The following is a 24,528-nucleotide window of genomic DNA, read 5'->3' as shown; positions in this document are numbered from 1 at the left end:
GCATTCACAGCTAGAAAGTTCCCTACGTTTGCCATACATCTAATAACATTGTTCACTGAAATAGGCCCAATAACCAAAGATAAAAACAAAACATCATAAGATATTAGTTTGTGCGTAAAGTGACGTTCGTTTTGAACACGATAATAGATATATAATGCGTGTAAGAACTTTTCACCCGTTATTATCTGTGAATCTCCTGCATCCGGAACTCATTCCTCCTCCACCTAGCGTATCGTAACTTCATCATAATGGCGACTCTCAATGCTCTCAAGAAAGCCCTGAAAAAGGTCGGCGATGAAGCGCCACGGAAACCATTGAACGACCGAGAGTACGACGTTTCGCTCAAGCTCTTTGCCGAGGCCTCCGATGAGCAGACATACCGGAGAAATTTCATAATTCCTCAACTGTCGGAACTGATAGCCTCGCTCTCAACACGAGATGAGTTATCAGTCTTGGAGATTGGCCCAGGTCCGAAGAGTGTTCTAGGGCACCTGCCGGACAGTCTGAGGAAGAGGATCACGAAGTACGTCGCACTAGAGCCCTCTTTTCAATACACTCAAAGTCTCCAAAGATGGGTATCGACTCAGGAGAAGGAGAGACCGTTTCCCTCTTCGAAACAGACGCTCGTTCGCCCAGCTTCCTTCACAACGCAGAGCTGCCCGGGCGAGAAGTACGACATCATTCTCTTCTGCCATGTCTTATATGGACTAAAACATAAGGAAGAGCTCATCAGACATACTATCGAGATGCTACCAGAAGATCCGCTAGATGGTATAGTCATTATCTTTCACCACCTTGGCTCCCTCAATCTCCACAACCTGGTCTGTCACCGTTCGCTATGTTTCCCCAATCGTACTGTAGCTATCAAAGACGACGATGAAGCCATCAACAGTTTCACTCGCTTCATCGCCGGATACCGATTGGAGACCGGAGTATTATATGAGACCCGTCAGGCTCAGTGGCGGGCCATCTGCCGTCAACTGGCGCGCCGTGACGACGATCGCCCAGGTCATCTTATATTTAGCTCTCCTGAAATCATGATAGCAATGACCCGACATGCCAACAAGCTCCCTGACTTGACCGCTCTTGTGCCGTTGGTACACAGGCCCTACCAAGTCAAGAATCGACAGGCGTTATCCAACAGCCCTGCTGCTATCGTTAGACCAATGGACATCAGCCAAGTTCAATCATGTGTTCGATGGGCACTGGCCAACAAAACTAACTTGGCGATCCTGGGTGGTGGCCACAGTGATCATTGCCTTTGGCCTAATGTAGTTTCCGTCGACATGAGTGCCTTCAACAAAGTCCACGTCGTCAATCCACCCCAAGATGTGGACACGGAGTGTTGGGTTGTCGCCGAAGCTGGATGTAAGACGGGAGACATCATTCGCGAGACCATGTCGGTGGGCGTGACAGTGCCTTTGGGCTCCCGACCGAGTGTTGGCGCTGGGCTTTGGCTCCAAGGTGGCATTGGACATCTGGCTAGGTACTATGGCCTCGCCTGTGACGCTATCGCCGGCGCTGTCATGGTTGATGTGATCAGTGGTCAAGTTCTCTGTATCGGTTACGTTCCTGAAGAACATCGACCGCCGAATGCCGTTCGCCACCAACGTGATAAGGAACTATTATGGGCCTTGAAGGGAGCCGGAACGAACTTCGGTATTGTCATCAGCGTTACTTTCAAGTCTTGCACATCTCAGAAGTTCTCAGTATCTGATTATGGCTGGCCAAACGGCCATAACGCTGAAGAGACACTGAGAAATTTGAGTCGCGATGTATCCAGCAAGTATCCTGACTGTATTTCCTCAGACTTTTACCTGTACTGCGAAGGTGGTAAAATCTGTTGTGGAATGACCAATTTCTCATGTTCCTTGGAGGGTGTCTCACAGGACGTCTCTACGGGACCGCCTCCGAAGATAGTTGATGCTATTGAGCTCTTCGACACCGAGGCATATGTATCCAAGATGCATCAAGGACACGGGGGCAGCAAGACCTCTGCCTTCAAACGGTGTGTATTTCTGAAGGACATAGCCAACACCAATACCATGAAAGTCTTGATATCTGCCACAAGGGACGGCCCTACGCCCTACTGTTATTTAAACTTTGTGCATGGTGGTAAAGCCGTGAGGCATGCTGCCCCCCAAGATACTGCTTTTGGCTGTAGAGACTGGGATTTTGCGTGCGTGGTTACTGGTATCTGGCCTAGAGAATATGATGGAAAACCCATTGCTGACGCTGTTATTCGCTGGGTATACCGGGTTGTCAACGAGCTCTTGCCGATGAGCAAAGGGGTGTACAGTGCAGATCTTGGACCCGACCCTCGAGATAGTATCTTGGCTACCAAAGCTTTTGGTCCCAATCGCAGACGATTGGTCAAGCTCAAGAAAGCATTTGACCCAAAGAACATCCTCGCGTACACTTGCCCTCTGACACTCATCGGTCTGTCACAGAAGCTCGTCATTCTTGTCACCGGCGAGCACGGTGCTGGAAAGGACTTTTGTGCCGATATCTGGTCTACCGTCTTCAAAGTTCACGGATACAGTAGCCGGGTGGTCAGCATTAGCGAGGAGACCAAGAGGAAATACGCAGCAGCAACAGGCGCCGACCCTGACCGTCTGATTAATGATCGACCCTACAAAGAACAGCACCGGAAAGCTATCTATGATTTCTTCAAGAAGAAACTGATGGCAGATCCTTCTGTGGGAGATGACCACTTTATTGAAGTGCTGGAAGAAGATGCTTCGGATGTGCTGTTCATCACTGGGTATGACAGAAAAGGCTCCTGTTACAACGTTATCGCACCTTGTTCAAGATGCCAGGCTGATTAACGTTCGGGTCCAGGCGAGCGAGGCCACGCGAAACTTGAGGAGATGGGGAGACAGAAACAACTTCAACACAACACATTGCGGAGAGTACATGTGTGAGGACAGTACCTACTTACCAAACTTCAACTTTGACAACGAAGCGAATGGAGATGATACTGTCATCTCATTTGCCATTCAAGGTCTTGTTCCGTTCATGAGCCAAGAGCTTCTGAACCTGGCTGGCATGGTGCCAACAGTACCGAACTTCCCACGCAAGGGTATCAACTATCGCTACGTGCTGAATATAGCCCAACAGAAGGGAGGATTGGCGCTGTGCACTTCGCTCCTGAAGATTCATTTCTCAGGGAAGTGGGATGAGGTGGATGCTATAGTTACTAGCGAAGCAAGTGGGTATGTCTTTGCCCTGCCTCTGGCAACGGAACTAGGAGTTCCTCTGTTTCCCATTGCAAAAGGGAATAAACTCCCCCCACCTAAGGTGTCTGCTCAGAGACGTTCGTCGCACATCTCATCTCACATACCCGGCGCGGCGGATAAGGGTGGATTTGAAATGGACGCCAACGCAGTTCGCAAAGGTGATAGAGTGGTTGTAGTTGACGATGTTCTCGCAACTGGAGAAACACTCGTGGCGGTGATCGAGTTGCTGGTCAAGGCTGGCCTACGACTAGAGGATATTAGCGTCATGGTTGTTGCGGAGTTTCCTTTTCATCGTGGACGACAGAGATTATGGGAGAGTGAGTTTGGAAGAGTGGCGATCCAGAGCCTCCTGGTGTTTGATGGGGAGTAGGAGGGAGAGCCCGAGGTATCTAGATTGACAGGTAGATAGATGGGTAGAGAGATATTAGCACCAATGCTTGGCCAAAGCAAGAGACCGCATTGAATAGAAACCAATTTGATTTAGACTGAATTCCGTCTGTTCCTTCCCAGACAAGTAGTGGTTCTGGAACTAATACAGTCCGACCAGTCGCAGTGTTTCATGGCTCTAACTGGGTCATGACCCAGAGATATAGACAAGATCATGTCTCAGTAAGCTGAGAAGCCGCAACTTGACTGACATAAGTCAAGATCTCTGCAATAGTGAAGGAAGAGAGCTTCGGCCGAATCGAGATGTAAGTCGAGAGGTTGTACTGGGACATTGATGCTGGCATCTACGGAAATCGGACCGTGCCATTTTGGTGTAAGTCTTTGAGAACCTGGTGCAGTTGCACAAATATGGTCACAGAACCTATCCCAGAAGCCCATGAATGAGTGTAGGTCGCCACAGAGATACGTAAAGCAACCAGAAAGTGTTCATCTCAGCTGTTGGAGATTCGTGAGCCGTTGGAGGATCTCCGCTTCCAACGCATTCGGACGGCTTCCGTAGCTCAGTTGGTTAGAGCGTCGTACTAATACTTCATTCCGAGTATCCGGTAATGCGAAGGTCTCAGGTTCAAGCCCTGGCGGGAGCAATCCCATCGCCTTCCGAATGTTCTTTTTGTCATTTCTGTAGCTATCGTGATATGCTTTTGTTGGCGGATTAGGTTTGGCATTGGTGTTGAGGGTTCGGCGGCTGTTTCGCCCGTCCCTGCCAGCACTTCAGGCGCTGGAAAATAGGTGTCAGTGATAAGATAAACCAGTGGGGCTCGATAGCTGTCATTTGATTCGCCGCACAGCAAACCTGGGTGAGGACAACCTTGAAGAAGGGCTACAGTTTAGACCAGTTTAAACCACACATTTTTTACGACTTTAGGATGGGAATGGATGACTGCGCGATGAATATTGCCTTAGAGGAGTGTTTCCTGTTGGGATGTCATGATCAATTGAGTATGGAGCTACACAGAGAACGCAAACAACAGTCTACAGCTCAAACACTTCCTCCTGTACAAAGAAGAGTCCTTCTCTTTCAGAAACACCACATGCAGCCGCTCTCCCTTGCTCGATAAGTTGCCTTGGCCCGCATAAACTCACGGCAGTATCCATGCCAATATTGTTAGACTTGATCTGCCTGAACCACTGCTTTAGATCTGGTCGCCCCGAATGAACAGACCAAGGCTGCGGAGAGCTCATGACCTGCATTTCGAGAGACGAATCGCTCATCTGAGCCTCGCGCCTTCCCCCAGTGATATATATCGATATTTCGAGAGTTGTTGGCGAATCTGGCTTTGCACATGCCTTGACAAGTTCAGTAAGTTCTTCTGCGAACCACTGGACATACTGAACATCTCTGACGACCCAAAGAAGATGAATATGAGACATGGAATGACTGCCTACTTCAATACCCGTTTGTCTGATGATGTGAGACGCTATGCTGATACCTGGCGTGATTCCAATGCCACCGGCAACGAGGACAGTCACTGGCAGCAAGCCCCAAGACACTGACCCAACCCCGTAAGGGCCATCAAGGCGCATCTTGAGCGGGTGAGCCATCATACTGTTCGAGTCCAAGGATACGTATCCGTGCAGATTCAGATCGCCGCGGCAGTCGGCATACTGTACAGCCTTAGTGAAACCCCCAAGACCTCGAACGGCAATTGTCGCAGTCTTCTCAGGATCGTTGGGTGCACTGGCGACAGTGAATGGATGCCAGTCCACAAAGGACACCTTTGGGATTTGAAGCCATACAACCTGTCCGGGAGTACGAGTCCTCAGACCCTTGACCTTGAACTTTGTTACGTTGCCCTCGAATGCCTCAACCCTCTGCACTTGGACGGTGCGAAAATTGTTCGCAAATCGGATCGCACGATCTATACCCCAGAGCAAAAGCCCCGGAAGCATGAATTCCGGCCCATGCGAGGCATGGATCAAAGCCCCGACGACGAAAACTAAGAACAGAGCGTGTGTGTAGTAGAATATTTCGAAGAAGTGGCGTCGCACAATCGGTAGGGCCGTAAGAAATAGCATGGCTAGAGCGATCCAGGCCATCAAGCCTACCTGGATTCGATGGTTTCCAAAGCTGGTGGTAACCTGTTTTGTCTCGATGTAATGCTGGATGTTAAACGATACATGGGCTGTTGCATGAGAGACTGTTGCAAGGCCGATCCAGCGATGGTACTGAAGGAGGACTGGGCTGGGAATACGTAGGAGGGTCGCGAATAGATTGTTTCGGGATGCCATCAGCAGTGCGAGACCAGCATTGGCAATTGCTAGCCAGCCGTACAGGGTATAGTCAGCCGTGAACTCGTTGGATTGTATGCTGAAGACCAAGTTAAGTGCGAGAAAAGCCGTGAAACGCGCAAGATCGGTGATGTGCCAGTCTAAATATGGGAGAGGTAGCTGGAAGCTGTGTAGTTTATGAAGCCAGACAGTAATGCTCCAGTGCAACACATTTCGATCTTGTCGTCGATCTGGGGAATTAGTGAAGCCCAAGCATGGAAAAATGGAAGCCTCACACCTGTTGTATCTTTGGAAGGCATAGATACTGAAAGGAATGAGTGATTCTAAGAAGACCAAGCCAACAACGCTGCCAAAGTAAACTCTGGCAGCAGTATAGCGATCGATAATCACGGGATCAGTCATTTTCGGATGTTTAGAATGATTAAAAGGCGCAAGTCAAAGTGAGTAGCGGATGGTTTAACAATGCACATGAACATAGAGGAATGCAGAAACTAAATACTTAACAGACAAGCCCATATTGTCAAAAGCATGGCAGTGCAAAGGAGCCATCGTAACTGATGATTGATCAAACTTACCATCCGAGACCCGTGGCTGACTAGATTCCAAGAAATAAATGCTAGACGTGGGGCTGAGAAATTAACACCTCAAGGCGGTAAACGAGAAACATTGTTGATTGATCAAACGCTCTGATGCTATCCCTGGCGTGGCGTCGAGGCTATGCTTGGAGGTGCGGGCGCTGGCTGGGTTGACCACCGTCGCTAATCAGGATTTCCTTTTTGGGCAATGCGGATGGAAACAAGCTTAATTTTATGGGTAAAATTAGGCAAAGCCCTGCGGTGAAAAAACAATTAGCCTCAAACACCGAAGCAGATAGTTCTTTCTGAGTTTTATTTGTTCTATCATCTGAATTGCCTGTTCTAGAATCGAGGTGAAGCAATACGGCAGTATAAGAAGATTGAGCCCGTACGAAGAAACCCGCTTCATCAGCAAGCAAACTCGCATCACAATCTACTTCCATTTACTGCAACCTTTCTGCAAAGTCAACATTTACCTTAAACCTCAATTCTATACACCTCTCTTCACAATGGCTTTCAAGCTCGCCGCTCTTCTCTTTGCCTCCGCTGCCATGGCCGCAAAGATGGGCGACTCTGGTGCCCTATCCTCACTGGACGCTGGACTTGGAGGTACAGTCGAGGTTGTCAGCAACACTGAACTCAAGATCACCGACTACGAACTCAAAGACGCATCCGCACCTGCTCTCTACTGGTGGGGATCCAAGACTGAAGACCTCTCATCCGGCTTCCGTATCAACAAAGAGCGCATCAGCGATACCTCGTCCAAGACGGATATCATGGTTAAGCTTGATGCTGGCTATACAGCGAAAGACTTCTCTTACGTTGGTCTCTGGTGTGAGAAGTTTGACGCCAACTTTGGCCAGGCAAAATTGACATCTGACGGCGACTCTATGAACTCGACCAATGAGACGGATACAAAGAAGGGCGACACGAAGAAGGATGAAATGAACGGCGTATCGGGCTGTCCCACTGGCCGGCCTGCCATGGTTGTGGCTATCTTGAGTCTGCTCACTTTCTCTGCTTACTTTGCTTGATGACTTGTTAGAGGTTGTGAGTTGGTGATGGCCACGGGTACATAGCAGATAGCATGTAATTATTTCACTTTAGAATTAAACCTTGTTGTCCTCAATCATGCAATGGTCCCTCTATTTGCTTAAGACTTACGCCATGACCCTTTCTCGATCTTTGATTGTGATGGTTACACCCGTCAGCAGAAGCGCTAGGGCCTTCTAGCCGCCTAGCGGGTGAAGACCCCTACAGGTACGGGTACTGGAGCGCTGTAGATCATAGCCAACAGTGGGTAGCCAGCCATTAGTCGCGATAGAAGCCCCGACAGCATCCCGCTGTGCTTAAACCAATTCCTGTTTCAACTAGAAGGCAACTATTGGTGTCAAACTCGTCGCGATCCGCAGGATGTTTCCCAAATGCGTACCTTTCGGGCGCTGAGGATTCCCTGTACAGTTGGGCAGCTTACTCAATTAGGCAATCCTGATTATGACACTCGAACCCAGCAAGCAGAACAAGCCTCACTGCAGTGTCAGCGCTAAGCTTTTCAGCCCTGCGGGAGCCAAGTCAACAGCTTTACTGCATTCAGTAATTCTGATTATCGGGCGGACAAAGCTTCAATTAAACATTGGCGAAAATGAATTCTTATTCGGTTTGACCCCAGGTTCTGATCGACATTGGGCAACTTCATTTTGTTTATCTCAAAAGAATGATGAAACTGGCGTTGCTCCGCCTCCTGACAGGGCTATGTAAACTTTTACGCATTTCTTCGAGGAAAAATGATGAGAGCATCAATGTTGGGGTCCAAAGCAATGGTGTATATAAGCGATTGACCTTCGTCTGTTTGCTCAATCCATCAAACAACACCGCTCTCATACTTCAACTCAATCCGATTCATCTACAACCTTTAGAGCATCTATCACCAATACGAATAATATGGACGCTGCCCACCATACAGCGACATACGACATGACTTCCAACATGACAAGCTTCGAACCAACACCCAATATGCAAGCTTTTGACGCGGCGTCGCACACAGAAAACATGGATGGTCGACATACACCTGACGATGAAAATCAGCCTTGCATCAGGGCCAATGCTGGGTCTGGAGGACATAACCTGTCACCCACTGATCCTGATAGCCCTATGAGCTGGTCAATTCTCAAGAAGGTCTACGTGTCGGCTTGTGCATTCTTGTTTGTGTTTGTCATGTAAGTAACCCATGTCGTAAAACGGCGAATGATACTGACTTGAGTAGCATGTACGGAACAACCACTTACACAGCAGCCATCGGCGTCATCCCAGAGGCATTTGGCGTCTCACAGCGTGTGGCCGTTCTCGGTTTCACAATGCCCTTCTTTGGCGTGTTTTTCGCACCAATCTACACTCCGCATCTCTCTGAGCGATACGGCCGACGACCCATCTACTTCACCAGCTTCCCGCTTTTCTGCCTCTGTGTGATCGTGATCGGTCTTACTACCAAAATTTCGACACTGTTGGCTTTTCGCTTCCTGGCTGGACTCTTTGGCGGTCCTTGCGTGGTCTTGATCGAAGGTACTTTCGCTGATGTCTGGTCTGCGAATAAGACGGTGACATATTATTCCTTCTTGACCCTTGCCTCTTATCTTGGGGCTGCTGCTGGTATGTTTTGAGTTGTCTCTTGAGTGTGATCAGAAAACTGACATTTGTGACTGTAGGTCCTATTATCGGCGGCTTTGTCTTTGCAGCCAAAGGGCCCGCCTGGCTCTCATGGGTTACCCTCATCTTCGCCACCGCAACCCTTGCATTTGGCTCCTTCATGCCTGAAACATACGGTCGAGAGATTCTACGAACCCGCATTCGCTACAACAAGAGCGGTATCAGACTGCCATGCGCCCAAAGCGGTGTGACACTTTCTGAGATGACCCATATCACCGTTCTTACACCAGTCAAAATGCTCTTCACAGAGCCCCTCGTCATGGTGATCTCTCTCTATCTTGGCCTCAACTTTGCAGTTGTATTCCAATGGTTCATTTCTGTACCAGCTGCTTTGGGCGCCACGTATGGCTTCGGAGTTAGACAATCTGGTCTGGCATTCATCTCCGCTATTGTTGGAGTGATGCTCGCACTTCTTACCTCTTCCTTGATTGAAGCCTTACTCTCCAGTCGAGCCAAGCGTAACATGGAAGATATTGAGAAGCGCCTTGTTCCAGCCATGTTCGGGGCGTTCCTGGTAGCTGGTTCTCTGTTCTGGGTTGCGTTTACTGCGACTCCCAGCATTCATTACCTCGCTCCAATTTCTGGTACAGCAGTATATGTCTGGGGCAACGCGATGGTTCTCATCTCGTTCATTTCCTATCTGTTTGATGCATATCCACCAGCTGGAACTCTATCTGCACTCACCACTGCGGCATGTTTTCGATTGGCCTGCGCAGGCATTGTACCAGTCTTCATCCTCGACATGCTTACCAACCTGGGTGGATCGTGGACTTTCAGCCTCTTTGGCATTATCTCGGGAGTCATGACTTCCTTTCCCTTTGTTCTTTACTGGTTTGGACCTCATTGGCGTAGCAAGAGCAGGTACGGTACTCGCTGGACCGCAATTCCTGAGGTACACACGATGTGATAGATACAACTGATTTCGGGCTTGAAATGGTGGTCTTTGGTTCTGTATAGGCTGGCTGTGATATCGTGTTTCTGTTACGTCAAGCGTTTGACTTGGAGATAGACTTAAATATTAGAAGAGGCTTTGTCACTGAGTGCTTAATTTCAGGCGATCTGCAAATGAACCGTGATATTTGTCGTAACGTGACTCTCGAATCTCGGTATTACTTGCCTTTGCTAATTTCTATCTCTCATATCTCGTCCCTTGCAGATCTCAGCATGACAACCTTTTTTCCCTATCACGTATTAAGTAAGGATTATCCAATCTGGAGGATTCTAACTGTCACCTTCCTTGAAGAGCCGGCCTTCTCGCATAAACTGCCGAGATAGCCGTGGTGAGGACTTCAATGGTAACATAGTGTTTGAAGCTATACGATTCTGAGGGTAGAGCAATCCTTCGCCCACCGAGCAACCTCTTTGGCATATAACCGAAAGCTTAAATCATTGGAAAATACAGGTGATGCTTTTTGAAATGCCGAGTTGGGTAATGGGGCCATCATGACAGCTCCTGCAGGAACGCAGGCATCGGCTTTATTGACCTCCGTCATTTCCGACATTTTCTATGTAACATCATTCCGCTCATTCTGGTAGCAAGTCACAAGATACCAGATGGAAGAGTTTGAAGACCATATCGCACATAAATACATGATGTACTCCGTGTAGATGCACCAAGTCGCTTTGTACAAACACTTCACAGCTAGAATACCACTTGAACTTACACATTCATGATGAAAGGGCTAGTCAAGTTCCTGGCCATCTCTGGCACTCTGGCTACAGCCAGTGCCAAGGCAGTATTTGCTCATTATATGGTAAGCCTGTGTTCTGTCCATCTACCTATCGTATTATGCCACTAACACCGGCTCGCCGTATTAGGTCGGAACTGTGACCCAGGAGCACGCGCATAAAGATATTGACAATGCCAAGTCTATGGGCCTTGATGGCTTCGCATTGAACATTGGTGACGCTACTCGCGACTATGTCTCTCAGGCTCTCAGCTACCTCTTTCCATATGCCGAGTCTGTCGGCTTCAAGCTGTACATCTCCATGGATGTCTACGCTTCTGGCGATGCCTGCTACCATGGTGGCAAGTCTGTATGTGAAACGTCCTTTCTGACTTACCGCTGATGTTGGCTAACAGTCTCAGTGCCATGGCCCATCCGACTACCAGTGGATATGGGACTCCTACAAAGGAAGTTCAGCCTACTACCAAGTCAAAGGCCGTCCTCTCATCAGCACGTTCTCTTCTGGTGGTTTCCACAACGATACCTGGATCAACTGGAAGAAAGAACTCGCAAACGACATGTTCTTCATGCCTGATTTTAACGAAACTGACGGATACTATGACTCAGCCGACGGATGGTGGTCGTACTGGGGCCCCATTGTCGACGGCATCTTTAGTTGGGAGTCAGCCTGGCCTGAACGGAAAGGCTACGGCGGTAAGTATGCAGGAGACGTCTCGATCGACGTTCCTGTTCTTGCTGGTGCTCACAAACACGACAAACTGTACATGATGGGTCTCAGTCCACTCCAATACAAGAATGCTTATGGGGCGCACGTTTATCGACAAGGAGACCTGAACCTACCGAAGCGTATGGTCAACATCCTCAACATGGATCCCCAGCCCGATTATGTCCAGTTTCAGACGTGGAACGATGGTCCCGAAGCACACTACATCGGAAACCTCTGGACCGAGCAGAATAATGACACCCAACCATACTTCTACGCCAACCAGGAGACTTGGGATCATACAGGCTGGCAACCTCTCGTCTCGTCTTTCGTCAATGCCTACAAGACTGGTCAATCAGCTTCCCAGATGACTCCAATGAACGGCGATGTTCTCGTTGGTGCTGCGTGGTATCGAACCGAGCTTTCGGATTTGGAATGTCCATATGAGGGCAACGATGCCTACTACGACAAACCAGACGGATGGGATGATGATGTCAACTATCTCTACTACGCTATCATCCTCAATCCCTCCTACGGACCTGGTTACAAGGTAACCGTTTCTGGAACTACTGAGCACACAGCGCCTCTGAACCCTGGCATGAACTACGGCTATGGCGCTGGAGAGGTTCAAACTGGCGCTCAACGCATCACCGTCAAGGACCCCAGTGGCAATGTCATCTATACAGCCACCGGCGGAATGTGCGTTAGCGATGGCTGTCCCAACTACATCTACAACGGTAACTACCAGGTTCTCCCATTCAAGAAGGGTAACGCCGATCCAGTTTGCAATCAATGGCCTGGAATGGATCACAGCGCTTGTGGCTATGGCACTTGTCATGCTAGTGGCGACGGCGGCAACAGCGCGTCGGGCGACGACTTCACTCATGTTGTACTAACCCTGGAGTTACCGATGCTTCCAAAGATGCAAAGTTTCGCTGGGACTCTGTGTATGCAGACCAAGCTTGGAAATGGGGTGTTGATCAGTGGAATGCTAATCCGTTCCCTGGCGGCTTGAACTTTACAGAGCAGGTTCGAAGTCTCCATCGCGAGCTAACCAGAATACTTAACTAACGCTCTTGAATAGTTTAGCAACCTCTTCCACGGCCCAGAGGGTATCGACTGCGGTACCATTGAGAACGACAACCCCTGCGGCTCTAATGTGGTGCTATGCAACGACGTCACGTATCCAGGGGCCTACTTTGCCATCAACTCCATGGAGTCCATCTACCGCGTATGTACTCTACTGGTCGTCACCATGCTAAGAGACTAAGCTGATCACTCTACAGGTTCACTTCAACTTTTGGGACGCACTCGACCGAGCCCAGAACGACATCAATACTCAAGTTGCGGAGCTCTCCAGCACCTTTGCCCCCATCAAGTCAAGCGGCTTCTCAGTCAAGCTCCTTCTCGACATAATTGGTCTTGGCTTTTCCCTCGCGGTATCCCCGATGTGGAATTCAGGTTAGTGCTGGCCTATTACACGAGTGGTATTATGATGGGTTAACCAGATGTAGCTCTCAAGGGCATGCCTTACTTCAAAGCCAACCCCAACACATTAGCCACTGTCAAGGATTGGGTCAATCCAATGGTGACAAACAGCATTAATATTGCTAAAGACACCTTGAAAGAGTAATTAAATCTATATACTGCCAGCGTTTCGGGGACACATTGACTAAAGCCTTGCAGTGACAGCGCCCTTAGTGCCGAGAACTCTATCTCGACTAGGCTCAATTGTAGGTAGTTCATACGATTATTGCTTTCATACTATATGAATGACTCCCTCTATTACAGCGATTGTTACAATCTGACAAGCTGAGATTGTCTCCATGAACGAGCAGCTTTTCAACGGCTCCGAGGCGAATACTGATCTACTCTTTACCGCCATTACTGACGGCCAGATGCTCGAGACCAAGCATCAAGATCTAGGCGTCGATGCTATTCAAGCCCTTGTCTCAAAGGCGCTCTTCGCGGAATTGGTCCCACTCGCTTGGCAGCTGTCATCTTCCGAACTTGGCCCAGCGTAAGTTGTCACTCTGCGTATTATGGCTTTTCACTAACCGTGCTTCCAGTATCATTGATTCCGAACAGGGCTGTGGAGATAAGCCCGATGTGAAGCACATGAGCTCCAAGAACTACGACTCATCGGGTGTCTGCGTAGGTTCTAAGATGTACTACTTGATCGGATGCACAGGGGAAGCTCGGACCTGCGACGAGTCCCATGGAAGCTTCAATCCTGGATGCACCGACAATTTCTTCAGCCGTCTGCCAGGACTCGACGATCTGACCGGATCAGAAACAGCCTTTGGCGGGTTGACCAAGGAAGATATCGTGAACGGGTGAGCAGAACCCATATCCGAGACCTCTGGGTTTATGTTGAATAACTCACTGATAATTGGTAACAGAGCCGTTAACAGCTTTGCTGGTAACGGAAACGCTAACGGATGGTCTATGCTTGATCCTTCCAACACAGTTGACGGTATGGATCTAGTCTCGGAGTACAACGTCACGGCACCAGGAGTTGTCATGTTGCCAGTTTGCACCGCATCTGAGGCCTTGTCGAATTGGTTCTCTTTTACTAATGGAAAGCCTAAGTCGGCCAACTACCCATGCAATTGAGCTCGACAAAGGGTACGGCGATAGCCCAGATTCGCAAATTCGGCATAAGACGTATCAAGTTTCTCGCTTCATTCAAAGAGGACTTGAATATAACACATTACATTCATAAATACTGTATAAGGCATTTGGATCCTTAACTGCATTTCAGCTCAGCCATATCAAGGCTAGGCTACTGAATACACTTAGAAGCAGTAGTTGAGCCCTTGCCAGAAGTGACTATATCTTAATGATCATCCATAAAGGGTCAGTATATGAGGCAGGATTCATGCTTGCCATCTCGAAGTATTATACATCTCATTAACAGGTGAACTAGGACAATATTCTTCCTAGACATGTAAAAGAAAATATGACAGCGTCTCCAGCAAAAAGCATAAAACAGTACAGCCAAGTCTGACAGTATAATAATAAATTATGAGATTGAACTAAAGCCTTAGCGATTATACGCTACATTAAAGAATACTAACAATGCGTAAACCTGTTATCCTCGCCAGAATCTATGCACCTCGCCTATTCAACCAAGGTAGTTCAGATGTGTTGCCAAAATGTTGTCACCTCCCTATTGTTTGATGGATCGAAAAGGCGAGGAATGGAATCCTCATCGTTTGCACTGAAAATATACTCCCGTCCTTCGTTTGGGGTATCCTCGATACCCGCTTCTCTTTGAAACTGGCAAAGTTGTAAATGGCGCAGTTGCATTCGCTCCTCGAATCCAGGCGCAGGGGTTGATTGCTTTCCAAGCTCCTCGATTGTCGGAAAGTGGCCAAGGCCCATCTGGAAAAGTCGAGTATCATCCAGAAAAACCCACGCTCGTTGTCTAAATATGTTACGTTGCATAACCCATGACGAAAGGGGGTATGTGACGGAATCCGATGCGTGAGTCGGAGACAATCTCTGCACTAAGAGAGAGCTCAGCGAGCCATCTCGATCATTGATCGACCTTCTGCAGCTTCTGCTAAGGAAGGCGAAGCGATGGTTGCGAGGCCGACGATATCGCGATCTCGGCCAATGGGAAAATATGGTATAAAACCAGCTTCGTACATCTTCGGGCTTTGTCGTGTTTGCAAACAGTACGAGAGCTCTAAGTAGATCAAAACCGTGGTCTGATACATCATGAGCATATCCTAGCATTGTAGGAACATTTTGTGATGGAAGCATCATATCATCGAAGGCTCGTATTGGGTTGAAATAAAGGTTATCTGGGTATAACAGGGCTACCGGATTGGCGGGCTTGTCTTGTAAAGCGCTGGAGGTATGTCTGCTTGAGCGACGTGTAGACATTGTAAAAAGAGCCCCATATACAGCATCGACATACTGAAGAACAGAATGAAGTGCTTCGTGCTCGCAGTCAGTGAGAGCCTCATATTCTTTCTTAGAAATAGCACTTTGTTCGTTGTCGTCTATTACCAATGCGGCTTTAGGTCCCTGAATCTTGAAGATGATATCGTATTTGATAAATGCCCACATAAGAAAATGACATTCTGGTAAGGTGAGCTCATCTAAAGTGACATGCCTTGGACTAAAGCTGTGCTCCTTGTAGTAGAGCCCTTTGTTTGGGTCGGCGATCTGAGGAAGACAGAGGTAGGCTTGAGGTGGGTTTGGGGAAGTGGCTTTGCTGATATAGTCCTCCACAAACATACTCATAGAGGAGAAAAGTTTATAAAGCTTGGAAATGGTAGCCTGATCCTTTTGTTCAAAAGGATCAGGTAATGCCTTCAAGTCCCACTGCCTGATGATGTATTTCATGACGTGGTTGTCAGGTCGATTGTCGGCGAAATCCAGATAAAGCAGGCCCAAGGCGTCCTGTAGGAGCCCTTCATGCCGAACTCCGTTGAGTAGGTTGACAACATAATTCCGTCTTATAGTTGTTTTGGATGCCTTGTACTGAGAGAACATGATTGGCGATGCTTGTATGAGTCGAAAAATTGTCGATGCTGACAAGAACTGAGAGAAGATTCTGATCCTCAGCTCAGGGGGGAGGTTAGAAAAGCTGTCCATTTTCGGTAGTGCTTGTTGGCAGGCAGGGACGGCTCCTCTGATGGCGGTTATTCTAAGAGGTTAAGCCAAATAATTGTGATGTGAGAGAATTAGAGGTCATTTTATAGAGCATGGAATTATGCTTATATTGGACTTCATGTTACTCTACGAATCTTACTTTTACTGACCACGGAACCCTAATGATTTGAACCCAAAGAATGGGTCGCGAGTAAACTCTGGATCACAACCAGGATTGGTCTTTATAGTCAAATCTGATTTTCTTGTTGACTTTGAACGAATGGAAATAGCAGTAAGGTTTAGGGCAATAGCCATAGAGTCGGCCACAGGGTCCAACCTGAAGTGAAGTTGACGAGGTAAGATTTGATCATAAAACTTTATCGGAATAAGAACCAAATATATGCGAGTTACGTGGACAATCAAAGCTCCGATGTGAATCTTATTTGGTTACATATTGTACTGCTACCGGTGTTTCGCATTGCCTCATAGTAGTTTGATACCAACAGGTCCTTATCATTGATGAGCCTATGAGATTGATTTTGCTACGATTTGACAGATTCTTCGAAGCCTGTACAAGCCTCTAGGGTCCTGTGATACGTCAGGATTTGCACGTAACGGTTTCATCATGGTATAGAACCTAAGATCGCGGAGAACGCCTATCGCTTTAGTTGAGACTACTTGTCCCTGGGAAGCTAGTATGAGTATCTCAATCAGTGTCCCATTCATTATTATCCCACTCGATGTCTTCTTTCATCCTCTGTGGCAATGGGTCAGACTCTGGCTTTTCCCCTCCGCTGTGTAGAAGCAGGCGGTGGGGAGGGTGGCGCTATTGGTCACCTCAGATCGATATCTGGAGTGAACGCTTAGTAGTCGCGACTCGGGGAAAGCTTCCGATAGTCTTTTGACTATCTAGAAGGATCCGTATTGGTCCGAGTAGGTTTCATGAACGCGAGGATCTAATATAATTACCTATCTTACTGTACATAGAAACTATAATAAGGTTGTGGGAGGTTAAAATAGGCTTCGGCCCCCAGCGCACAAAGGTAAAGAACACCAACAAACACGGCTGTACATAGAAACATTCGCCAAATTTAAACTTGCACATGGAAGTGGCACCGGCTTCTGATCTTTACCGTCCTGCGAACGCGATATCTCTCAGCAACATTGACCATCTCAATCCTTTCGCTTCTCGATCTTGGGTAGGCCAAGCCAGATTACGAACAGCACAGCTAGAATAGCGAGAATAATTGGCTGAAGAACCTGCACTCCCTTAGCCTGCGCAATCGCACCAACCGCAAAGGGCAGCACAGCCGCGCCGCTTCCACCAAACGCAGCAGCGAATCCAATTGCGCTGACGTGGAGATGTCGCGGAAGAAGCATTGTAAGGGCCACAATGACACAGGGAAACATGGGTCCCAAGAAGAAGCCCTGCAGCGAAACTGCTACGGCTGAGACGTGGAATTGCGGGACGAGCCAGAAGATGAGCTGTAGGCCCATGGTAATTGGAATGAAGATCATGAGTGACAATTTGACACCGATCTTGGGAATCACCATGCCCAAAACCAGACGTCCGATGGTAATGCCCAGCCAGAAGCCGACGGCTGTCATTCCGGCATCGAAAGGGTCAGCGTTACGAACACGCAACATGAATTGCACGACCCAGCCGCCGAGAGCGACTTCGGTACCAACGTAACCGAGAAGGAAGAAGGCACAAAGCCAAACAACGCGAGCATGAGGCTTAACGAAGAGAGCGGCTCGCGTGCCTTCGTTGCGAGTGCCCTCGGTATGAACAGCCTCGCGATACTTCTGAGCTGTCTTGGGCCAGAAGGAGTAGGTGAGAGTTGCGGTCTCAAGAACAGCCATGCCCAGCTAGAATATTCATCAGTAACCTTATATGAGGGGATTGGTGTGAAGAACTTACAAGCACATAGTAAAAGTCGTACCACCCAAGGTTCGCCTGGGTGATCATGCTAGTCGCAATAAGAGGGCTCACAGTTCCTCCAAGCCCATAGCTCGCATGCATAAAACCCAGCAACTCATTAGACCTCGCCAAATTGCCGATGTACGAGTTCCAAGCAGCAAGTCCGATTCCATTACCCAGGCCTGCAAGGACATATGCCAAGACGAGAACAGGATAAGGCGGATGCTGCGCTAAGATAAGATATGTCAAGACGTGGCATCCTCCGCACATGAAGGCGATCCATCGCTGACCGATGTTCATGTGAAGATAGTTGTTGACGGCAGCCGAAACGATGAATCCGACGAATGGTGAGAGGAAGATGAGTGAGACGACGAGGTAAGAGAGCTCATAGTAGGTCTCGAGATAAGGGATCAAAGCTCCGTATGCTGCATCGTTGGCGCCCGAGACAAAAAGACTCCAATAGACAGCGCCGACTCGAAAGGCATTGCCCATGGGTTCATTCCACTTCTCTACAACGAGAGCGGCCCTCGGGGGTGCAGACTCATCGCCTGAACCAGTGAAATTGTCGTGCTCGTCCTCATGGTCATTGCGCGATCCAAGCCGACGCCCCGTTGTTGATAACACCGGGTTTGGCTGCTTCGGCGTTGCACCAGTCTCATGAGTGAGGCCGAGAGTCTCGAGCTCAAGAGCCTGCGAAGGATAGGACCTGGACGTGGCCATTGTTGATTAAACTGAATTGAATTGACACCTCAGCTTTCTGAGGTTGTGCAATTGAAAGGATCAATTGAAGAGCCGAGAATTGGCTCGGAGGGCGCATAAAAAAACTCTTCTTGACTCATTCGGCGAGAAATGGCGGGGGATTGCGCTAACTCAACTCACTCGCCAGGGTGTTTATCGGAGCCAAGATGTGGCGAACTCGGGATCTACAGCACCGACAGCTTCTGAAGGCAGCAAAAAGGCTCTTTATTCAATTGACCATGTCGTGCGACTGCATTCTATACATATCTATATAAACTCCGTAATAACTCCATTTGGTACTCCGAACTACAGGCTAAGCCTTTGTCATACAGTCCTGTTCGCCACTGGATACGGAAACTCCAGTGGGAATTTTGGCGCCACAACCACTGAATGTCCACCATCAAACACCGTCGGAATCTCATGTCCTGGGCTCATCAGATTGAGCAACCACATAACTAATAAAATGCAAATAAGCCTTATTTTGGGGGATGAGAGGTCATACAAGCCTGAGATATACTCCAGCCAAGCCCAAAAAGATGGTCTGCCCAACTTCTCATCTTCTGTGCCTTGATGCATAATCATCTTGACGATGTATCGAGTTGAACCAGCGACCGCGTGACTGATCCATAGGAAAACTGGCAGGATGATCACCAAAGTCCTCCATCGGTCTCCCAGGAGTGATCCATCGCCAAATAGGCCATCGACAATGAGAACACCCTCGGTATCGGCTGCGAGAAGAATGTGAAACTGGAGGATGTAGGTCTCCAAGGAACAACGGCCTAACCAAGCCATAGCTTTGGAGTGATAGTTGCGGACTGGGTCCGAGACATTGCGCATGGCGACGAAACCCATGACTGGTACAAGCGATACATACGGATGCCATTTCGAGTACGCATCTATGAGAAGACCTGAGGTCGCATAGAAATAATGTATCGTGGCGAAGAAGCCAGCCAGAGCAAGTGTTACACGAAGCCCTAAATGAATAGGCATCTTCAAGTGCCGGTTGGCAACGGCTGTCAGCATACCAGCGTGGACGATGAACATGTCGAGTGTAACGCGGCGATACCATTCCTCATGACTCCACTGGATCTTGAAAACAGTGTTGAGAATACCAAAGACCCAACGCGTAAGAGGCGTCCCCATGAATATCATCGATACAATGAGACAAGACATGCAGATCTTGGCCAGCATGATCTGCAAATCGCTATTGTGCCTTGGCCGAACCGCCATTGTCGCGTAAACGACAAGGAACCAGAATGACACGAGCGGGGAGAAGTAGTAGAACATGTAGTCTGTATCCATGAAGTACGCGAGACAACAGCTGAGCATGTTGAGGCGTAGTAACGTGGCTGCGACACGATTAAAGGAGAAGTCGTTCTTATTCAGGAAATAAACTGTATGTCCGTAGCCTGTTTGGAAGAGATATGCCGCAACGCAGACACGGATGAGGACGTAGATTGAACCATCATGGGCACCGGTCCAGCGATAGATAAGGATGAAGGACTGCATCCATCCTTTCCACTCATCGGTCTGATCCCGTGAGAGGAATGGTTGGTCTGACTCTTGCATGTATACTGAGAGGTCCTCTGAAATAGGCGACTTGATGCGACGAATAGTGGCCAACATGATTGCGATGCAAAGAATGCAAAGCGCGACAAAGTCTTTCATTTGCCAAAGTTTGCTACCCTTTGCCATCATCTGGGTTCGATCAGCGTAGTAACACATCAGAAGTGCTAGTACGAGACATCCGGCTTGCATGTTGAGGAGCTTGAAGCGAGGCTGATCGGCACTTCGGTCGGCACACATATCCAGGAACTCGCAAATGATACAAGCAGTTAGGTACACAATACCAAATGCCACCACGGAAAGCTGAACCATTGGCTTGACGCCGTAGTCGGTACAGCACGTCCGTGAATAGGGATACGGCTTCATCCGGTCCAATTTGGCATTGCATCTCATATTGAGAAGAATATTGGCTCGAAGCTCTGCGACTTGAAACTTGACGTGAAAGCCGGTGCGAAGGGGATCACGCCAGACTTTGTCTTGACCTTCGACAAGGTTGGCAATAGACCAGACGAACGGAATATTGAAGTCATCATCCTTTTCCAAAAGCCAGTCTTGCATCTCGATGACCTCTTCCGCTCGGCGACCTCTGTCGAGAACCATTTTGGTATCATTGCCCAGGTATCGCGGCCCAGCGGGTGGTGCGTAAAAGATTTGGTTTCCGATACCATCTCGTGGATCCATCGGGGCGCTGAACCAATCTTGATGTGGTGTATTATTGCCGATGAATTTGTCAACTTTTGATAAGTGATCCTGATATGCCGAGAAACGATCGTCCCAGGGATCAAGGGCGGTAGAGCCAATACCTCCATAGTGTGGATGGGTATACCATGCGCCTGCAGCTATATAGATCAATGCCGGGCCTTTTTGGTCTTCAATGGATGGAGGGTTTGTCTTTTCCCCTGCGTAAGTTTCGAGATGGCTGACAAATTGTTCTCGACCTGGAACACCATGCGATGAGAGATAGACGTTGGCGACACGTTCAATCCTCTGGCCGTGATATGTCATGTTGTAGGATGTCGTCTTGCTGAACAACCTGGCTGCTTCATCCTTTTTGTACTGCTTATTATCGAGCTATGGTCTTATCAGTCAAATCACTTTAATTTGAAGTCTCTTGCGATGGCTTACTAGACTGCCCATGGCGAGACCAACGTTCTTAGATGTCGAGTCACCAACGAGGACAATTGGACGACCCTCAGTACATCTGCGGATATCCTGTGAATGATAGTGATTGAGGATACATCCATCAGGCTGCCATTGCTTGAATGGATCCCGGTTCCCCTGCTCATCGCGAATCGGGTCAATCCATCGACCTGTTTTCTGAACCGCGCGACAGCGATAAGGATCATCTCCAGGGAAAAGAGATTTGAACGCCACCAGGGCTAAGAAAAGAGTTGCAAAAACGACGCGTATCAATCTGCTCCATGATTTATTCATCTTGTCGTACGGCTTACAACAAAATGGTTTTGTTGGTTGCTCATGAGCAGATCCATCAACCACGTTTTAAAGATTCAAGTTCACGAGGCCGCGTTGCGCCAAGTAAAAAGGGGATTCAGGCGAATTCCTGCAAAAGCATTTCTTGCTCTAGCCTCGTTGTGGATCGTGCGTGGATCGGAGATAATCGCTCATTAAATTGGCCCGCCCAAATATTGAAGATACAGAGTGTTTAATGGTCAACAATCAGAGGTTCTCCCCTGGAGCTAGCAGTAATAGCGTTAGCTTACCGCTAGCTAAGGGCTGCTCTCACTTTCTAAGGAGGTCACCCCCTGTTTTGGCGCAACAGAAGACTCAGGCTAAAAAATTGCATCTCGTCGTCTTGAGTGTCACTATTTTCCTCGCCGCTAAACTTTAAAACTTTAATTATGGGATATAATCTGGCTGGTATGTGATAAAGCTGAAGCCAAGAGAAACTATTACTTGGCAGTGAATATTCTAAACTCCCTGCTTCCAATCAGTTGATGACCGTGCTAAGGGCCCTGCCAATGGTCACTTGAACCGTCGAGACTTGAGGTCAAACGGAACAGTACTACATGCATTCTTGGCTTTAAAGATGACGTCTGCAGGGTGATTGCGAGACAATCCGACTCTCGTTCTCTGACTCAAGATGCGGGTATGACCTGCGGCCGTAGGGTATTTGGAGCATCCGGCATGAGCTAATTTTCATAGCAAGGCATGCTGGTGTTATCACGTGTTAGACACTAAACAGCCTGTGATAGCGCGTTCAATGAAATGTTCACCTTTGTCAAGAAGGAATGTCTACACGGGGTTTTGAATCCGCGCCAAGGTCAGTGGTCCGATCTTCGATTGTTCGCCGAAATTTGATATCTTCAGTGACAGACACTCTTCTGCTAAATGGCGCATGAGACATTACAGTTAGAGAGACCATTCTATCATCATATGTCAGAAGTGTCATTACTTATGACGTCGCGTCAAAACAGGGAGATCAGTCCAAGGGAATCTAATGTTATTGCTAATCTGATATGTTCGGAGAATATTATAAAGCCTCATACAAACTTTATTACTTAGTTCTACAGACTAGAGAATGTCCAGAGAAGGGAGGCGTTTGGTAGCGTGAGGAGCTTATTCAGAATCGCCCGGGGGAGGTGACATTTGAGACATCAACAACGTAAGCCCTGTTTCACAAGAGCCCGTATCAGTTATTTTGCTCGTGATTAAGGTTGAGATGTCTCAGAAGGAATTCCTTGCCAGACGTGAATGGCGTTGAGACATGGTATTCGTCACATCGCTCTCCAGAAACCCATGCTCAACAAGAAATTGAAGTTCAGTGGCTAGAAGCACATTTGCGCAATACGCGGCATGGAGACCCATCCGAATCAGAAAAACTGGGCAAATCTCGGTCGTGGCAGACCACGCCGATGGCCACCAGTACTCTCAAAGACTTTTCCCCGAGGGTGGCAATGGCAGAATTGACGGGTGTTGAGAAGCTTCAAGTGAGGAATGTGTTGCTGGATGAGTCCACTAACAATCTTAGCGGCGAAAAACTAACAACATTCGTGGAAGGGGCTGTCCCTGTACAATATGCGATGGTGGCCCCAATTGCGACTGTCCGCGTTGCTGAACCCATAAAAGTGAAGTTGACACCTGTTATCGCACTGCCTGTCTCAGTGGTGACAGACGAACCAATCTCGCCGCTGAGAAAAGGCGTGAGTGATTTGGGTGATCCCGCACTGACTTGGACCAGCAAATTACCTCACGTTAGCACAGAAGAGTCCAAGTCCTACTGCCTATTTTGAAACATATAGTGATTTCCCGATTCATTCGATAAGCTTGATAAACTCTGAGAGACATGTAGGCCCGGTCATCAGCCGTTGATCGCATCGTGTTCTATTTTTCCTGTATCTGGGGCCTGGAAACGGTCTCATCAGTGGGTCACTAACCCTTCTGCCCCTGTAGTATAGCGTCTAGGCCACCTGGGTCGCTAAGTTGTTTATCTTTCATGAGTTCTTCAAAGGACTACTAAATCAGATCATCATTTTACCATACATAAAAGTTAATGCTATCGATCACTGATTCACAAAACTGATTAATCCTTATTCTCGCCTCGGGGTCCTAATTCAAGCATGTCCTGCCCTTGTTAAGCGGCTTGAATACCTCCGTCCAGAAAAATAAACGAACGCTGACAAGGCTTTCACGTGTTGAGATATAAACTTGCATCCCCGACGATAACTATGAAAACTCACCATGTTAATTGATACTGCATTACCTTCCGCTTTATCCAATATTAGCTATAAGGTAAACTTCGCATTCTTAGCCAGCCTTGTTGCCTCTGAATAGATGGCAGCTCCCATTTCCCCCGATGTTGGAAAACTTGACTACCCTAAAACGAGACTGTCTGAACTCCGTCTACCTGAACATCGGGAAACACACAATTGCAGTCAAACAGGGCTATAACGATATTACTAATCACAGGGGGCCCATCGTTATAAACCGATTTATCGTAATCCTTTGTACAGATAAGAGAGGCGCCTTACTTTTGTTAAACTAATAAGCTAGGGCCTCCTAGGAGACTGAAGGAGAATATTGCTGTAAGGGAGAAGTTACTTTGAGGCACTAATATATGTACAAACGGGATAAAGATACTTAGGGGGGGGGG

The 24,528-nt window shown here is 48.1% G+C and overlaps 7 protein-coding genes across 7 annotated transcripts; 4 read left to right on the top strand and 3 right to left on the bottom strand.

Annotated features, from left to right (window-relative positions):
• Positions 1–248: 248 nt before the first annotated feature.
• Positions 249–3,609, top strand: FSUBG_9254 (phosphoribosyl transferase domain protein; the record flags this gene model as incomplete). Its single annotated transcript, XM_036687747.1, has 2 exons — positions 249–2,764; positions 2,820–3,609. The coding sequence occupies 2 exons, from the start codon at positions 249–251 to the stop codon at positions 3,607–3,609; spliced, it is 3,306 nt and encodes a 1,101-aa protein (XP_036535259.1).
• A 1,049-nt stretch (positions 3,610–4,658) lies between these two features.
• On the bottom strand, positions 4,659–6,317 carry FSUBG_9253 (ferric-chelate reductase; the record flags this gene model as incomplete). The annotated part of the gene is made up of 1 exon (XM_036687746.1): positions 4,659–6,317. One exon carries the CDS (start codon positions 6,315–6,317, stop codon positions 4,659–4,661), a length of 1,659 nt encoding a protein of 552 aa, XP_036535258.1.
• Positions 6,318–6,999: 682 nt separating this feature from the next.
• On the top strand, positions 7,000–7,524 carry FSUBG_9252 (electron transfer DM13 domain protein; the record flags this gene model as incomplete). The annotated part of the gene is made up of 1 exon (XM_036687745.1): positions 7,000–7,524. The coding sequence occupies one exon, from the start codon at positions 7,000–7,002 to the stop codon at positions 7,522–7,524; it is 525 nt and encodes a 174-aa protein (XP_036535257.1).
• Positions 7,525–8,431: 907 nt separating this feature from the next.
• On the top strand, positions 8,432–10,113 carry FSUBG_9251 (TPO4-Proposed vacuolar polyamine transporter; the record flags this gene model as incomplete). The annotated part of the gene is made up of 4 exons (XM_036687744.1): positions 8,432–8,706; positions 8,754–9,136; positions 9,193–10,054; positions 10,104–10,113. The coding sequence occupies 4 exons, from the start codon at positions 8,432–8,434 to the stop codon at positions 10,111–10,113; spliced, it is 1,530 nt and encodes a 509-aa protein (XP_036535256.1).
• A 753-nt stretch (positions 10,114–10,866) lies between these two features.
• Positions 10,867–14,200, top strand: FSUBG_9250 (glucan endo-1 3-alpha-glucosidase agn1; the record flags this gene model as incomplete). The annotated part of the gene is made up of 11 exons (XM_036687743.1): positions 10,867–10,947; positions 11,012–11,230; positions 11,283–12,473; positions 12,515–12,613; positions 12,669–12,815; positions 12,871–13,045; positions 13,093–13,213; positions 13,271–13,317; positions 13,397–13,604; positions 13,654–13,920; positions 13,987–14,200. The coding sequence occupies 11 exons, from the start codon at positions 10,867–10,869 to the stop codon at positions 14,198–14,200; spliced, it is 2,769 nt and encodes a 922-aa protein (XP_036535255.1).
• A 525-nt stretch (positions 14,201–14,725) lies between these two features.
• FSUBG_9249 (uncharacterized protein) lies at positions 14,726–16,093 on the bottom strand (the record flags this gene model as incomplete). The annotated part of the gene is made up of 2 exons (XM_036687741.1): positions 14,726–14,971; positions 15,239–16,093. 2 exons carry the CDS (start codon positions 16,091–16,093, stop codon positions 14,726–14,728), a joined length of 1,101 nt encoding a protein of 366 aa, XP_036535254.1.
• A 1,272-nt stretch (positions 16,094–17,365) lies between these two features.
• FSUBG_9248 (o-acetyltransferase CAS1) lies at positions 17,366–21,851 on the bottom strand (the record flags this gene model as incomplete). Its single annotated transcript, XM_036687740.1, has 4 exons — positions 17,366–18,061; positions 18,114–18,819; positions 19,354–21,488; positions 21,543–21,851. The coding sequence occupies 4 exons, from the start codon at positions 21,849–21,851 to the stop codon at positions 17,366–17,368; spliced, it is 3,846 nt and encodes a 1,281-aa protein (XP_036535253.1).
• Between the last annotated feature and the right edge of the window lie 2,677 nt (positions 21,852–24,528).

This window comes from Fusarium subglutinans (assembly GCF_013396075.1).
Source record: "Fusarium subglutinans strain NRRL 66333 chromosome Unknown NRRL66333_c0000139, whole genome shotgun sequence".
Classification (NCBI taxonomy): Eukaryota; Fungi; Ascomycota; class Sordariomycetes; order Hypocreales; family Nectriaceae; genus Fusarium; species Fusarium subglutinans.
Note: the sequence above shows the minus strand (reverse complement) of the source record. Positions and strands in the feature narration are given on the sequence as shown.